The sequence below is a fragment of the Haemaphysalis longicornis genome, unplaced genomic scaffold (genome assembly GCF_048455015.1).
Source record: "Haemaphysalis longicornis isolate Haplotype H1 unplaced genomic scaffold, Haemaphysalis longicornis Haplotype H1 scaffold_12, whole genome shotgun sequence".
Lineage (NCBI taxonomy): Eukaryota > Metazoa > Arthropoda > Arachnida > Ixodida > Ixodidae > Haemaphysalis > Haemaphysalis longicornis.
Window position 1 is genome coordinate 27,691,284 of NW_027526225.1, and position 16,158 is coordinate 27,707,441.

General features: G+C 50.0%; 1 protein-coding gene across 1 annotated transcript in view; it reads left to right on the forward strand.

The window, feature by feature from the left end:
• The window catches only part of LOC144161541 (phospholipid-transporting ATPase ABCA3-like), a 65,835-nt gene that overhangs the window by 34,755 nt on the left and 14,922 nt on the right, over positions 1-16,158 (forward strand). Inside the window, exons 6-7 of the mRNA XM_077692196.1 lie at positions 1,438-1,619; positions 3,267-3,410. Of these exons, the coding sequence (XP_077548322.1) occupies positions 1,438-1,619; positions 3,267-3,410 (326 nt within the window). The remainder of the gene's footprint in view (positions 1-1,437; positions 1,620-3,266; positions 3,411-16,158) is intronic.

Consider the following 16,158-nt stretch of genomic DNA (forward strand, 5'->3'; position numbering starts at 1 on the left):
ACTCATGAACGAGATATTTCACTTGCTGATGACGTATAGAATGTAATTAAACACGCTAGGTCTAAATAATTTTACCTTCATATTTACACAGTAAAAATGCAACAAGAAATTTCATTTCCATAAGTGAAATTTCCATTGGTGAAAATACCTGGTACTTTGTAACAATTATCTGCAGGCAACATAATACATTTGCTCGTGATGAGAACTTGATGTGGTCGCCTTCCGGAGTGTGCTTCTTTGTTCTTTGGTTTTATCTGAACAAAAACGAGGAATGAATGGAAAAGGTAAATTAAATTGGAAGAACGAACACTTAAGAGAATCATGTCACACGCACTCAGAGAAACAACTTTTCGGGTTCAATAGATAGTCAGAAATGTTCGAGAGCGGCCAGGAGAGTTGAGAGGCTGTTTCTTAAGGGTTTTTCTCTTTTTTTCAATTTTTTTAGGTAACTCCGCATGCACTCTGATCAAAAACTCCGAGGAATGCAGATTTTATATTTGAATCATGTAATAAGACAATATTCCAGCGGAAGTCATGCACAAATGAGGTATTGACGGCGACAACGGTTTCGTTTGCACCGTCTTTCTAGCGGAGTGCATAACACTCACCTTCTGTTGGAAGAATCAAATATTCCGGACTCGACAGCTGTCTTTCGATGCGCAATTTCCCACATTTGTCTTTCCACAAGCACCAACTTCCCGTGTTTTGCCAGTCCTCTCAACAACTCATGGACGCAAAAGCACATAACAGCAATAACAGTCACGAAACCAGTGTTCCGCGCACATAGAAACGCTGGGCCGTTGCAGCGGTTTCAATTTGAATTGGTGGCTTTGTGGTTGCGAATTCAGAAACGAGGTGGTGCACCAGTCGGCTGTTCGTAAAAAGTTGCGTACATTTTTGCTCAACGGATGTTTGATGTGGAACTTGTTAATAATATTTTTATACAACACATTGTAAGCGAACTTTGTAGGCTCTCTGAGTCACGGAATGAATGTTTTGTATTCTCTACCAAAAGTAACCTTTCGGTTGCGCCGTCTGGTGGACTTGATGGTCGAAAACTGCGCTGTAGGTTGGTCACGTGGGGCGCCGATTTTTACGCCTCCTATAGGGAAGACAGGGAACGTCGAAGCTTGAGAGGCCTGGTTAAATGCCGTATGAAGCACGTGGATACATGTTCAAATCTGCCCCTAGATGGCGTCACGCGTCAGTTGGCTGTTATCAGTAGGGAAAGCCTACACGCGCCCCTGCAGGAGCAGCCCTGTCGTGCCATCTGAAGATATCATGCCTTAGATGCGCTTAATCGGCATCTCAGCTGCCGCATTCTATCGCGGTGTCTCATAGCGCCCATTGGAAAAATCCCTTGCTCGACCTTACCTGGGCTAACCTAGAATTTTGGGGGCCGTTGGAAAAACGGGGTGTCTCCTTCGTCGCGCGCAGACTTGACGTTCGACTTGCCGAGCATCTACCGGCCGGCGCTGGACCGCGACAACGTGTCGCCGTTCGACTTGATGTTGGCCATGGGCTTCAGCTCGGCCGTGGGTGGGACGGCCATCTGGTACCTGGAGGCCGTGCTGCCCTGGACCAGCATCGTGCCGCTGCCCCTGCACTTTCCCTGCATGGTACGCCGCCCGGACGCCGCCACCGCCACTGCTGCGGCTGCTGCGAGCAGAATCCTCTGTACAGGGAGGATCCTCGCGCATGATTATTCGTGAAAAGAAACAGGAAAAATCAGAGCCCCTTTCTTAATTGAGAGAAATATTGTCAAAACGCGAAGCATTATCCCACGCAACCTGAGTCAAGTCCGAAATCAAGATGCTTCGATCGTGTGGGATAAGCATCCCCTTCATAACGCCAGGGACAAAGGTTCCATTGGGACTACATGAAGCGTTTTTCTCTTCTTGAGGCGCTTGATTTGCCTTCGTGGGAACCTCTTGTGTAAGTTGGCTCTCCTGCAGTGGCTTTTGCCGTGAGCCGGACGCCGCCATTGAAGCATAGGAAGTTTCGCTTTAAAATTTGCAATGGTGTCCTAGTAGGAATCGTCGCACTAATTGCAGGCTGTCACTGATGCCCGCACACGCCGACGCATCCAATCTGCTTGCAACTACTCAGTGCACTGAAAAAGTAGTACAGTCTAGTCCACTTTTAACAATATCCAAGTGCCACGGATATCACATCGTTATAACCGATGATTGTTATATGCGGGTTGCTAAATAAAAAGACAGAGCAGAGCTAAAAACATTTTATTTGCAGGCAAGCAAGGCTGTACTACTACCTATTTGTGGAAAAGAATCCATACTCGGTCAGCTTTGTTTGCTGCACATGACGCTGGCGCACATCTTTTTCAACGGCATCTATAGGTGCTTCACCTATCTGAGCGAAGGGTCTTTGGTGGAAACGAAGTCCCCAAGAGACTATCATGCGGTGGGCCTCCTGCGGAGGTGCTACCCGAGTAGGCTGTGCAACCGCGTCGTCAGAGTTGTCACTGCCACCGCTGTCCGCAGCCCGTATCCGCGCAACGATCGCCTCTTCAGCGAGGCACTCAGACATTTCCAAAACATCGGCCCTGACGTTTGATCCGCGGAAAAGCGGAGGTAGGTGAAGAGGCACCGAGACAAATTCAAAGCAGCAGGCACGGGGACGGAGCCAAAGCGGCTGCATTGGGAGGGGTGTTTAGAAGGAGAACTGTTCCCCTCCTCCACTCGCTTCCTCGTAAGCGGCGCAGTTGACTCGTTTTCTCAGGGGTGGACGGGATGCGAGGCGCATCGCGGCGCATGGGGCCGGCCTGGTTGGCGTGGAGAGACGGCGGCGGCTCGCGTTTTCGGTGCTTGGTGTAACCCGATTCAAGCGTTATATCCGATATCGCGGCACTGGAGCATTGTAATAAACGGTTTGTTTTCTCACGAAAAGCATACAAAAGCAGACGGTGCTATAGCGGTTCATCGTTATATCCAGTATATTGTTCTAAACGGTATCGTTATAAGTGGACTCGACTGTATACATCTCAGAAATGGCCACGAGTCATTACCCAGTACTCATAAATGCCACATACAGCATCGCATCGGCTCTGCATACGGGAGACGGCGCGCTGCATTGCAGCATCTCTTGATAGCCGCGGACAGAGCTCTGCTTACACAGCACTGCTTCCCTCCCCTCCCGCTTCCCTCTCCGTCACTTTCCTCCTCGCTCTCTTCTCCACGCCGTCACGTCAATCTTTCTTCCTCGGCCTCTTTTCCTTTTTCTTCAATAAACCATTTCTGCTACTTCAGGCGAGCTACTGGAACGTTATCGAGGAAGAGATCAAGGTGCCCGGCAGCCAGGAGAGCAGCCACAGCGACGAAGAAGGCCAGGAGTACTTCGAGGAGGAGCCGCGCCACCTGCTGCTCGTGTTGGAGACCCTCGACCTCTGCAAGGTGAGCCGGGGCCCGAGGCAACGTCGCCTGCACAACTCTGTCAGCCGCGGCAGCTGGAAACGGCCGCGGAAGCGTGCGAAACCAGCATGGGCGAAATTATTGGGATTCACCTGCTGAACGTGATTTCAGAATGGCCTGTATGAAGACGAGTCTGGTACGAAAACAAGACTGAAGGTCGCACATCAACTTTAAAGCTTGCGATTTCGTCGTCACCGGATCACGCAGGCTCAGGGTGGGGCAAGAAATGATGTGTGCAACGAAATATGTCCAATCAAGAGCCCTGCGCGCTCCTTCGAACTTTTCACTATCCTCCTCCACTGTTTATGCACCCGGTTTGAAGTTCTTTTAGCGCCCTCGCAATCGGCTGCTTTGACCACCTTCAAATTTCAATAAGGGGCCCTTGCACCCATGAATCACTTTTAGTCGCATTACATCCACCAGGCTATTTTATCAAAACATTCTGACGGGCTAGTTGGTCTGACATGGTGGAAATAAAATTGCGCACAAGGACGGGGCGACAGAATAAGACAGACCACACTGCCTTGTGTGGTGTGTTTTTTTCTGTAGACTATTTTAGCCCCGTGACCGTTCATAGAGATGGACCTAACGTACATTATCCAAAATGGCGCTGTTTGGCCTCTGCTGCTCTTCGGCCACAAAGCGCACACCCACGCCGAGGCGAACGGGAGCCGCGTGCCACCGGACGCTGAACGCTGCCATCAAACTATCCTTGCGCATGCGCACACTATGGGACGCGTCGCAGCGAATGGGGATTTAAGAGCCTCCGCAGACGCCGGACAACGCCTACCACGGACCCAACTTTTCCGCTACTTGGGCCGTTCAAAGCTTTCGTTGTAATGAAACTGCGCCTTTCCTGCAATCGTATGGCAGAGACAGCCGCTGCATGTGCCTTGTACGGTGCGGCTTCGCGTGAAAAACAAAACGCAGTTCCGCCCAGTGTGAGGTCTGCTGAAGCATAGCCTCCTTTATAACCTATTGTGCCTGCTCAGTGCCAGAAATTCCACCGTCCTCTCTGGTGGTGCTCTAATCCCAGGTTCTTATGTGTTGACGAGGGCATGGTCAATGTTTGCATTCCCACCTGGCAACATTGAGGGGGTCGTAAAGGAGTTGTCAAGGCCCTTTGCAAGTGCAAAACTCATAGAGTTATTACAACTGCAAAACCACGGCCGCTTATCAACACAGAACGGCGGCGCGCGCTGTGTTGATACAAACGCGCGCATGCCGCCGCTCTAGCCCGGCCGTGGCAAAAAAATGGCCTGTATAAAAGATACTCTGGCTGTAGCATGGAAAAAAGAATGATGAAAACAAGCGCTGACGGGAAACTACTGTTTAAACAAGAAAGATATTAAAAGTAACATGGCCAGAAATAGAACGAACTACAGGTTTTCCCACTCAATTTAATCAAATTAATTGGAGAAATTTTCATACAATTTAATTCAGACGCCAGATAATTTAATACAAGTGCCATATAATTAAATTCAGGTGCCAGCTAATTTAATTCAACCGCTAACCAATTTAATCCTGTCGCCAACCAAATTTATCCAGCTGTCTTAAGGTTGTACAGGAGTGCTTTGTGCGAAATTAAGCGCAGCTTTGCGGACTTTGTTGCGTGTGGTGTGGTGAAAACGTGCTGTTTCTTGAGCCATTATGTGAAAAATGGGGCGTGAAAAAAGAGGGGCGTGATTCCCACCCTGCTAATAAAGCTAGGATTGAAGATCAAAATGTCCCCGATTGGGATCCTCCACTTCTTTCTCCTGTTGGTGCGGCTGAGGTTGTGGACTTTTCGAAGTACCCTCAGGAGTACGCCGAACATTCAGGTGCCTCGCGCGATTTTTCGGGTCATCCGTCAACCCAAGGCACGGACTGCTCAGACAGCGGTGCAAAGGGCGTGGACGAACCTGTTGCGCTTGGAACTTGTAATAGGGCAGGGTCCCCGAGCAGGGGAGGTGAAGTACCCGTACATCCCATCAGGGCTCGAGGCGTGCGAGTCAACGTAAGTGCGCAGACATCTGCGTTGGCGCTGGAACGCCGAAAATGGCGCAGGAAAGAAACAGACCTCAAAGCCCGAATTCAGAGGTTAAAGCGCACAGTGGACAGTTACAAGGAGGAGCTCGATAAGCTGAAAGCAACTTGTAACGTCTTCAAACTCGCGGACCTCGCAGACGCGGCAAACGCTAACGACCTTGCCGCCAACTTTCTCATGGATCAGTCAACGAATTTCAATAAGAAGAAGCCGTCGTGGTCGGAAACAACTTTGCGACATGCCGTTGTACTACGGAACTTGTCTACGAGTGCTTACGACCACATCTTGTCTGAAGGCCTGCTGAGGCTTCCCAGCAGAAGCACGCTGCAAAAGTCTGTCGGCAGCACTTATGGGCAAGTTGGATGCACCCCCCTAGTCCAGAAAAGGCTGCAACTGGAAGCAGCTGCGTTGAAGGCACCTCAAGCAAGGCTTGTTCCCTCATCGTTGATGAGATAGGATCAAGCCACGTCTGCAGTACCTCAAACAGAAGAATGCCTTTATCGGAGAAGTTGACTTCAGGCCTCAACATGAATGTGAAAACTCTGGTGAGTCAGTTCTAGCTAACTCGCTGCTTTTTTTTATATAAAACGACCTTTCTGTGCGTTTAACGATTCCTGTGGAGTACTTTAAATTTTCACGCAAAACTGTGACGGTCACCAGCTACATGGCATCATGCGCTTTGTTTTGAAGCAAGTCGAGCGCACCGGATTCGAGGTTGTTCGGATTGTCACCGACACTCACAAGGTCAACCTCACTGCCATGCAACTATTTTGCAATGGCCACTTCACACATTGCATTGACCACCCCGAAGATCCGTCGAAAAAGCTCTTTTTCTCTTTCGACCAATGCCACATTATAAAGAACGTACGGTCGCAATTTCTGGCACGTTGCCTCGGCAAAGACGGACAGATTTCAACCTCTCACCTGAAGGAGCTCTACACTATGCAAAATGGCCGTGTCATTAAGCCGGTTCGATTCCTGACACGGAAACACGTGTACCCAACGAACCTGGAAAAAATGAACGTCAAACGGGCTGTCCAACTGCTATCCACACCCGTCACTGGTGCCCTGAAATATCTCCAAGAGCAGGCGGGTCACACTAGGGATGTCAGCTTTGCCACTGCCGGACCAACTATCCGTTTCATGGAAACGATGTACCGCTGGTTCTTGCTGATGGACGTCAGCAACTGTACCCAACACATACATCAAAACCAGCCAGACTGCGAAGAATACCGTAGTACTGGCGATGAACGTCTTGTTTGGCTCGTGGAGGATTTCATTAAGTTCCTAGAAGCTATGAAGAAAGAAAGCGACCACAGCCACTTCTTCAGGAAGGAGACTTGTGAGGCTCTGCTGCCCATCACAGAGTCCAACGCTCAGTGCGTAAAGTACCTCCTTTCTGAGAAGAAATTCCACTTTGTTCTGACAAGAAAAATGTCATCCCACCCAATAGAGTCTTTTTTTGGGTGCGCGAAAAACAGCCGGAAGAAACGACCAGACAGCTGCGTCGGAATTGGAAATCTAAGTCGTTGCCGGTATAGAGAAGATCCTGAAAACAGGAATAATTGCAGCGTGTGCAAACAGTAACGTAATGAGCTCTGAAGGAAGCTCTAAATTTCTTCCCCTCACGGATTCGGCTCAACGGGGCACCGATGAAGGCGTATTTCCCGAGCAGGTGAGGTTCGTGCTTGAGGAGAGCCTTCTCACATCGCCAACACTCATGCCTACGCCGGACGTGGCGGCCCTGTCAACGATCGGAGGCTACCTTGCGCGCACAGTTAAAGAGAATATTGACTGTGACCTGTGCCTTCTGTTGCTTGTGAAGCCGCCATCATACGCTCCCGTCGATCGACTGATCCTTCACCAAGACCGAGGATGGGCTCCTGTACCCATCTTCGACGTTTCTTCGTGTCCTCTGCGGCTTGAAGAAGTTTATCGAGGCCTTTTTGGATCGTCGAGGAAGAAAGCTACAGAACCTCCTAAAGCAAGCCGTCAAGAACGCCCAGAATGTGCTTTCAGGGCAGGACAAGCTGAAATGTGCCAATCCTGTACACCACACAGCTCTGCTGACCTTGGTGTGCACAAAGTTCTTCCGGCCAGTCCCGACAAACTTTGCACTTTCCGTTAGTGACAAAAATGACGTAGCAAAAATGTTTTTTGCCAAGCCCCTGTCTCAAAAGGCGTTGAAGCTTTAGGTTGGGTCATATGTAAATAGGCTTTTGTCATTGTAAACACGCCACGTTACCTGTAAGTATGTAAATGTGTAAATATGTAAATATGTAGATATGTAGATATGTAGATATGTAGATATGTAAATATGTAAATATCTCCTCTCCACTGCTTTGCACCTTGCCGAGGTTGGAGGGCTTGCATGTCTCCATGACCCGGAGAGCCAAACCGGTAGCTGGGCCACCCATGCCGGAAGGGTTGAAGTGTAGAGGTCAGACCAAGCAAAGCTTATTCCGTGGGCCGAAACTACTTAACTGTTTTGTTTAGCTCACGTTTTTCCGTGGCAGGAAGCAAACGAGGCGACTACGGTGAACTCAGACGCATTTTTAGTGCTGAAATTTGGATATCGTCTGATCGGGTTGTGCGTTATGTGCTGCTTAAGTATTCGCCAGTGGCAGTGGCCTCCCAATCTAAGTTTTCGTAAACGTGCACTGCGGACCTGATTAATTCCGTCATTGACACTTTATGGTTTCTGCATGCGGTATGTATTTAGTGCATGCAGTGATGTTTGATGAACATGGCGCTTGTGATGGGAAGGGGGAGGATCTCTGCTGTTGAAGAAATTTACGAACACCTCAATTTGCGACGCATCAAGTTCACCTCCGAAAGTAACCGAACTTCTCTCGAAAAACCGTTCAGCCTACGCCTTTAGACCCACTTATATGCTTTACACCTTTTCACACAACCATGCTGTCAAAATAAATATTGTTGTGGCAGTTACTGTGTTAAGGCTCATGAATTCGCGTAAATATGCCAGTGTAGCGGAAAAAACGTTTTTGCTGCACCTGCATGCATTATCAAAGGACAGGCTGTGAAGAAAAACCACTTTCGTCAGGAACTTGCTGGTATCTTCCATTTGGCGAGTTTTGTGATGACATGGTTCAGGATTGAGTCAGGATGATATCGGGAAATTTGAGGGGAGGTAAGAGGGCTCTTTTATGTGTGTAATAGCTCTGCTTTGTTTGTGTATGTGTTTGTGCGTGTGTGCTGGTGTAAGCACGCAAAGGCGTCCAGATGTATTTAATTGCACAGCTACAACAAGTACTCGTGGTTGCTGGGAATTTCAAGTGTAAGCGCTTTCTGATGCAATTTATTTCCTTTCACAATTATTGTAGTTGGGAGGACCGTATGTTGTATCAGTCAGACATGAACACGAATCGCAGATCCCAATCGCAGAATTTTGTGTTCGTATTCATGAAAACATCTGCTTCATGAGCACCGACCAAATGTATCTAAAAAGCTTCAACGTATTCTAGCTAAGCGCATTCCGAATATTTATCCTAAGCTTTTAAAGGGGCCCTCAAATGCTGAGTATCGCCTTGAGCCAAAGTTCGAAGTCGTCATTGCAGTGGCTCCGCTGTGGTGATTACCGCGTCGTCAGTACCCACTACATGCGCAATGGCCGCCTTCCGTCCTTCCTATACGTGCAGCGCGGCGATGGAGAGCTAAAGAGGGAAAGAGAGTGGGCACGCACCCTTCCGAAGACCGCAAAGAATACTAGCGACAGAACGAGACTGAATGAACTCGTAAATACAAAAAAGGGAGACTCGTTTAAAAAATTAAAATCGTGTTTCTTGACTGCATTGCCATTAAAAACGTATTGGAATCTCAGTATTTCTAACTTATCGACCCTTATTGAGCGGGAGAATAGCAACTGCAGCTCATATAGCGGTGAAAACACGGATGATTATGGAACTTCCGTAGTGAACGCAAAAAGGCGAGCGTGGCGACGGGAACAGCAAAATAAGCGCCTCTTAGTAATTCTACGGCGCTGCCCATAAACCTTCGAGGTTTAATATTGACTCATGAAGCCCGAACTCGCCGCCTTGCAGACTTTTGTAGCAGGAACACGCCTGCGCGTAGCAGACGACGCCGAGTTACGTTTCAGTTCCCCTCGGCCTGAAGCAGCAGTACGCATCGGCATGGCCATCAAGAAACCTGGGAACTTGGCACCCCCACAGTGAGCCGGCTGCTCCAATCGGTTTCCGGGAGATAGAGCAGGCACAGTAGGTTATAAAGGAGGCTATGGCTGAAGCAACGCAGCTGTGGTCCCCTTCTGTCGGTTCGAACTCAACGGACGCTCGCCCTAGAACGGCAGCGCCGTCGCCACGCGAATGCTACGGTACTTGCAAAAGGGCCGGTAGCCAAACGTTAGCGGCGGGAGGGTCCACCCCGTATCCCTCCTCCAATATGAGAGAGAGAGAGAGAGAGAGAGAGAGAGAGAGAGAGAGAGAGAGAGAGAGAGAGAGAGAAACCCGCTCCTGCGAGACCACTGCGCCATCTATAGGAGGGTCTGCTAACCGGTTTTTGCGAGGCTAACAACGGCGGCGGGATTCCTGAGCCCTCTACCGCTGGGTCTGGGAACCGGCTACAACCCCTGCGTTACGCACGGCCTACAGCGGACACACGAAAAGGCCCGATCTACAACGGCTGCGCTTTTAAAAGGCGGTCTGCCGTGCGGCTGAAGCGCCTGCAGCTGCCAGGCTGATCGTCACTTGGGGCCCGAAAGCCACTCTAGCACTTGTATAGAGTAAGCTACGCTGGCCAAGTTTGAGCTGTTTCGCGTGGACCTTGAAGGTATAGTGCCTAGAATGGCCGTGCTGCGCAAGTACGAGGAGCATTGGATTGGATTGGATTGGAAAACCAATCCAATTGAAGTACGGGTGTGTAGAAAATTGGGTCTGCACATTCGCTGGACTGCGCATTCCAGAGGAGTGACGTCATAGTCGCGGCAGACGCACTCGCGCCGGCGCGTGCCCAGCTGTGCGCCTCCGTTGAGCGTAGCCAAGCCTGACGCTGCGCCGGAGCCGCTTGATAGCCGTTTCGCGTGGCTCCTGGAGAGCCGTTCTGCGCATACGTGAGGAGCAGTGACGACTGAGCTGGACTGGATTGAATTGGATTGGAAATAGTTTTAGCAGCAATAAGCATGGTAGTCAGCTAATCCTAGACAACTAGGAAACGTCATAATAACCAGCTGAACCTTAGCTCACGCTACGTATATCTTGGCATAGCCGAGCTAAGCCACTGCTAATTTTTTTGCGCACGGTTAGCGCACGCTGCTTCTATCCTAAATTGTTCCTAGAATGTACTTCTCATGTATGTGAGCCGGCTAATCCCTTTACTACGTTACTACGAGGGTACTAGTTCATTCACCCTGAAGCTTCCTGAGCGAGAGAATGGCCGCGGATCTGCTTGCCTTGCTGCAAACGTCGCCGGTAGTTTTTTGCCTCCCGTGCCACGTGATTGACCCTCCTCCCTCTCACACTCCCCTCCCATGCTGCTCTCTGTCTCGCTCTTCCCGTGATAAACGCAGAGGAGACTTGCTGAATTCAATTCAACTTTCCCGCGTTCGCACATCTGGCGCGATCTGGTAGGACCCTCTGTTACTGTTGGGCTTGGTGCTCGGGCCGCCAGCTGAGGCTGGGGGGCGAGACCTTTTTGCATTTTGTGCTAGAAATGAAGTTTCTAGCGCGTTTTTTTTTTTTTTTGCTTGCTATCGCAAAATCAGCCCCCCATCTATCTTCAGTTAAAAGAACGCTGCCTAGTACCAGTTTCCGATTGATGTGCTGCCTCAAATGTGCCTAGTGGTTTCTTTTTTTCTGAACAATGTTGACGCGTATGAGGTGTGCTACTACATTCCACATTTGGAAGTTTGAAATGTCTTGCCTGTATCAGCGCCTCTTGCGAGAATAATTCCAACTTTCAAACCGGGTGGTTGTATCGACGGAGAGACAGGCAGACAGGCGAATGTTCGCGTTTAAGTAGCCCAGGGAAGGCTCGTAGTTAAAAATGCTACTCGAGGAAGAAAGAAGGGCTCGTCTCCGTTGCTAGGCAACGCTCAGGCGCGTTGGGCATGCCCACAGTTGCTCGGCTGTTGCCAACAGAGATGCGTGTTCCCCTTCCTTCCAGATCGGTTTTTCCTTCCGCGTATGTTTGTTTCAGCCTCGTTCGTCTATCTCTGCTGCTGTCGGACTTGTGCGCATGACCTCTCTTGTTTTGCATTCTATCTACCAACCCACTCCTGCGATAGCCCAATCCGCCTCTTTCATTGCGGTGTGCTGCCACCTAGCGTGCCTAGCGGAAGTTGAAGCCGTAGGGTTTGCCGGCGTTTCCTCCGGCTGCGTTCTCGTTGTATGCACGGCAATCCCACATTACGGCGAGGAGCAGCCGAAGTTTTTCTTCTGTGTTGGTGTTATAACGCCTTAAGATGACAGCCCCTGGTCATCACATAATACCAGGCGGCTTCTTATCACTGAATGAGGGCTGGCAAAGAAATCTCGGTCAGATCCGTGTGCCCGGTGTGCCGGCCGAGTAGCAGAGCGAGCAGTACTTGGAGTCGCCTGGCATGAAGTGCGATCGCCAGCTCAACAAAGGCCGGCAGTTCGCAAAATGCCTTTAAGCGCTGGACACATGTACGACTGGTACACGCGATTCGCATGCGACTGATCGTTACGACTGTCGCCACGACTAGTCGTACGCGTGAATTTGAGACGGCCCGATGCGCGCATGAGATGCGTCGTCGGCGTCGCTCCGCCCACTGTTTTTGCTCCACGGTCAACTACGATGATCGCTGAGCTGAATTTGTAGATTCTGCGCTTTTGTTCGCAAGAAATGGATAAAGCAAGCAATCGTGAAGCGTTTTCTGCCTTCGGAAACAGTCCGCGCACACGCCGGCCGCGCCTGCCAGCTCGACGCACTCAGCGGCTCGAACCGGCGCAGACCACGGTAGCAACCGCGCTTGTCGCTGCTCTGTCAATCTGATCGCTAAAAAGTTCCACATGCGAGAAAGTAGGTGTTAGTGTGGTGAAAAATTGTGCTAGGGATTGTTGTCAGGGCTTATTTTAAAAGCGGCGATCAGATATATCTGCCGCGATGCAAGCGTATACGCTGACCGGTCGCCGCGGCGCGCGTTGCGCCGAGCGGCCCAGAGATGGCGATACCTGCGCGGAAGCATCGAAACAGGCTACGCAGATGTCTTGGTCACCGATCGCTCAAACGGCAGCCATAACTTAAATAGAGTTCCACATGCGAGAAAGGGGATGATAGTGTAGTGAAAAGTTGTGTTGCGGATTGTTATTCGCAGTTGCACAGATAGCAGCGATCAAATATGTTCCCAACACCCGAGCCGACGCGAGCGACGCATGCCGCCGTAGCCGATCGCGTGCGGCCGACGGGAAGCGATACAAGCCGACACCGTTCCCTTTTCGGCACTCCAAGTTACAGCGGAACGCAGCACAAGTTGTGGGCATTGTTCCGCGCACAACGAGCACACACAAAAAACAAACAATGTAAATACAACCACGACCCCTTCCCGCTTGTGCGGGAGCTGTGGGGAATGTCGTCTGCTGCCCCTACTGGACTGGTTAGGGACTTGGCCGCTAGGGGATTGCGCATGCGCAGTGGGGTTGTGAAAGAGGCGGATTGGGCTGCAGTATGTATAAATAAATAAAATAAATAAATAAATAAATAAATAAATAAATAAATTAAAAAGATTACAGCGCAAAGCGCACAACGGCCATAAAAAAGAGGACACGTGTCCATTTTAGGGGCGAAGCTCCTTAAGGCGTGGGTCTGTCCATCCTCGACGTATGTATGTAGCCACCTCTACTTTAGTTCTTGGATTGTTTACTAGATGGCGTGGCTACCTCTAGTTTGCTTACTAGATGGCGGTACTTGTATATGATGAAAAGATGCGCTTGGATTGTTTACTAGATGGCGTGGCTACCTCTAGTTTAGTTCTTGGATTGTTTACTAGATGGCGGGGAGCGTTGTAATAAAATCCGTTCGCCGTTGGCGCGCGCTCGGAGTCGCCCGATGGATAAGGCTGCAGATGTTCGAGCCCGCGAGGCAGAAGCGCTCCGTGAAGCTGCGCGACGCCGCCGCCAAGATCCTGCCGTACGAGAGCGGGAGGCCGAAGCGTGTCGTCTGGCTGCGCGACGACGCCGCCAAGATCCCGGCGTTCGAGAACGAGAGGCCCAAGCGTCACGGCAACGGCGCGAGGACCCTGCCGTACGCGAAGCGGCATGGCTGCGGCGCGAAGAGGATCTCCAAAACGTCAGAGAACGGGAAGCGGCGAGAAAGCGCGCGTATCGGCAGGCAGACCCCGATGCAGTGAGAGCTCGTGAGGCGTCTGCAAAACGCATCAAGCGAGCTCAGCCCCAAGGTGCCGACGCGCGGTTTAAGCGAGACTTTCTAGACGTTACGTTCGGACACAGATGTAGTGGCCGAACTTTCACTGAAGAGTCACGGTTTTACCAGAGTCCTTCAATGCTTTACTGGTCACGAAACTTCGGCGCTCACTTCATATAGGGACCGCGCGCGCCACTACAGGCGCCACCGCCGCACGAAGGTCATCCAGCCGCAGCGCGTGCGGCGTATTGGCCAGCTCTTGCGTGCAAACGCTCGCTGCTTTTGGTGTCTGCGTGAGTTAAGTGTTTTTTTTTTCGTAGTAGTTAGCTATGAATAGCCCAGTTATTGTGTTTATCACCTGCCTTCATTGGGGTTTTATTTTTCGAAGTAAGTTACCGTAGACTTCGGCCGCGAACGGCAACGGCTTCTGTGTGCTCTGGCACAAGCGCTGCGCCGTCGTGTTTGCGGATTTTTAAATCTATATTGCTTCTTTTCTTAAAGCAAAGTTGTAAATACCACACATACGGTAGCTGTGTAGTCACGGACTGCTGCGGGCCTATCGATAATACAATAAAAAAAAACTGAAAGAAACCAAGTACGTGTCCTTCAGACTACGCCTAATGAATCCGTTGATTGCTCTGGAATGCACAGGACGCTAGAAGAGATAGCCCAATAGTATTGTCGTTTTGATTAGTGGGTATATACTTGAGAACATCTAAAAACGCTGCAGAAACGCGAAAGATCAAAATACGAAGAGATATATGTTACACCATGTGTCTTTCTGCTTCCACGCTTTGCAATCCTTGCAAAAACAGGAAGCGAAAAAAGAACAATGAAACTGATTTTATCACACGCAACAAAAAATTTTATGTTACGAAGGGAGACAAAAGAGCGTGGTCCAGCGTGCAAAAATTTATTTTTTCGCGCTGCGATGTGCAGCACACGAAGGAAACAAAATATTGCCACGTAGCCAAGAACGACGCAAAGTTTTTCTGAACGCAGCAAGCTTACGATCTCCTGCACTAAAAAAAACTAGAATGAAAGACAAACGTCGAAGAAGCAGTCCCCAGTGTGACGTGAACAGATGAACGTCGATAAAGTGTGTTTCGCGGGGTTTGCTATGCATGCATTACTCTTGGAACGTTATTAATTTCAGATACATGGAAAAAGGATCGAAAGCATTGTCGAAGAAACAAAAAAACAAGTTAGCGACAAGGTGGCACCCTTTCCATATCAAACAATATTGCCCGATGGGACGTACGTCAAAAAGAGCAAACGGGCACTCCGGTTGAAACGCCAGATAAGAAACAGGACTCGGCTACGCGCGGTTACAAAACAAACAAAACGAACCGTAAGGGATAATTCGCGGAAATATGAAGAGTAAAAGCACAAGGATGTCCCAAAGCTTTTTTACACGCGAGCCTGAGTGCAAGGTAATACAGGTTTGCAAACAGGCAATGAAGCACCGCTACAACTTGACTGATATGACAAAAATCCGGCTTTAAGTTAGCCTTGTACAATTCTAGGCCCACGATGCTCTCAAAAGGGTACATTGCTTTTTCCATTCTCACACACAGTGCATTTCCACACACTGTCGCACACTTCTAATCGAAGCTGAAATCTCCCGTTGCTTGCCTTGGAATGGCACCCCTCCATTTCTCACACAGCTGCCCGTCGCTCGGTCAACAGAACAAGGAAACATTTTCTGTGGTATCGTTGTACAAGGAACGACATCCCGGGACGCAACACATGTTCGGCATCGTCGTTTCACTACTTAAGTCGCATCACAAGAGCGCTATATGCACGTTACATTTTTTTCCCGCACAAAACAAACACAACTCGCCGCTGCTCCGCCGTTCGAGCCAGCGCAACGCCGCCCGAGGAGTGACCTCAGTGAGAGGGTGGCGCCACCGCGCGGTGGCCAAATGCAGCATATGAAGCTCTCCCATTGAGTTACGGAGCAGTTTCGTGACCAGTAAAGCATTGAAGGACTCTGGTTTTACCGATGATTTCCCCTCAGGAGCTTCGCCCACTCATCATCATTCACCCCGTGGATACACGTGTCCATTTTTCTGTGTGCTCTGCGCTCTATCTTAATAATGAATGACGTACTCGCTTTCTCCACAATGTTTGTGACGGGACAAACTACTGCCACCGCATTCACGGGCTCGCAAGCCTGCGCAAGTGTGGGGGCATGTCGCCCCGTGTGTTGCAACTTACGAGAGTGAGTATACGAACCAACGCAGAAAGCTTTTCAAAGCGAAGCTTTTGATCTCTCACTGGTGGCGTAAAAGGCGAAAACGCAATGCAGGAAAGCAAACCTTACACTAAGGGAGGGCACACGAT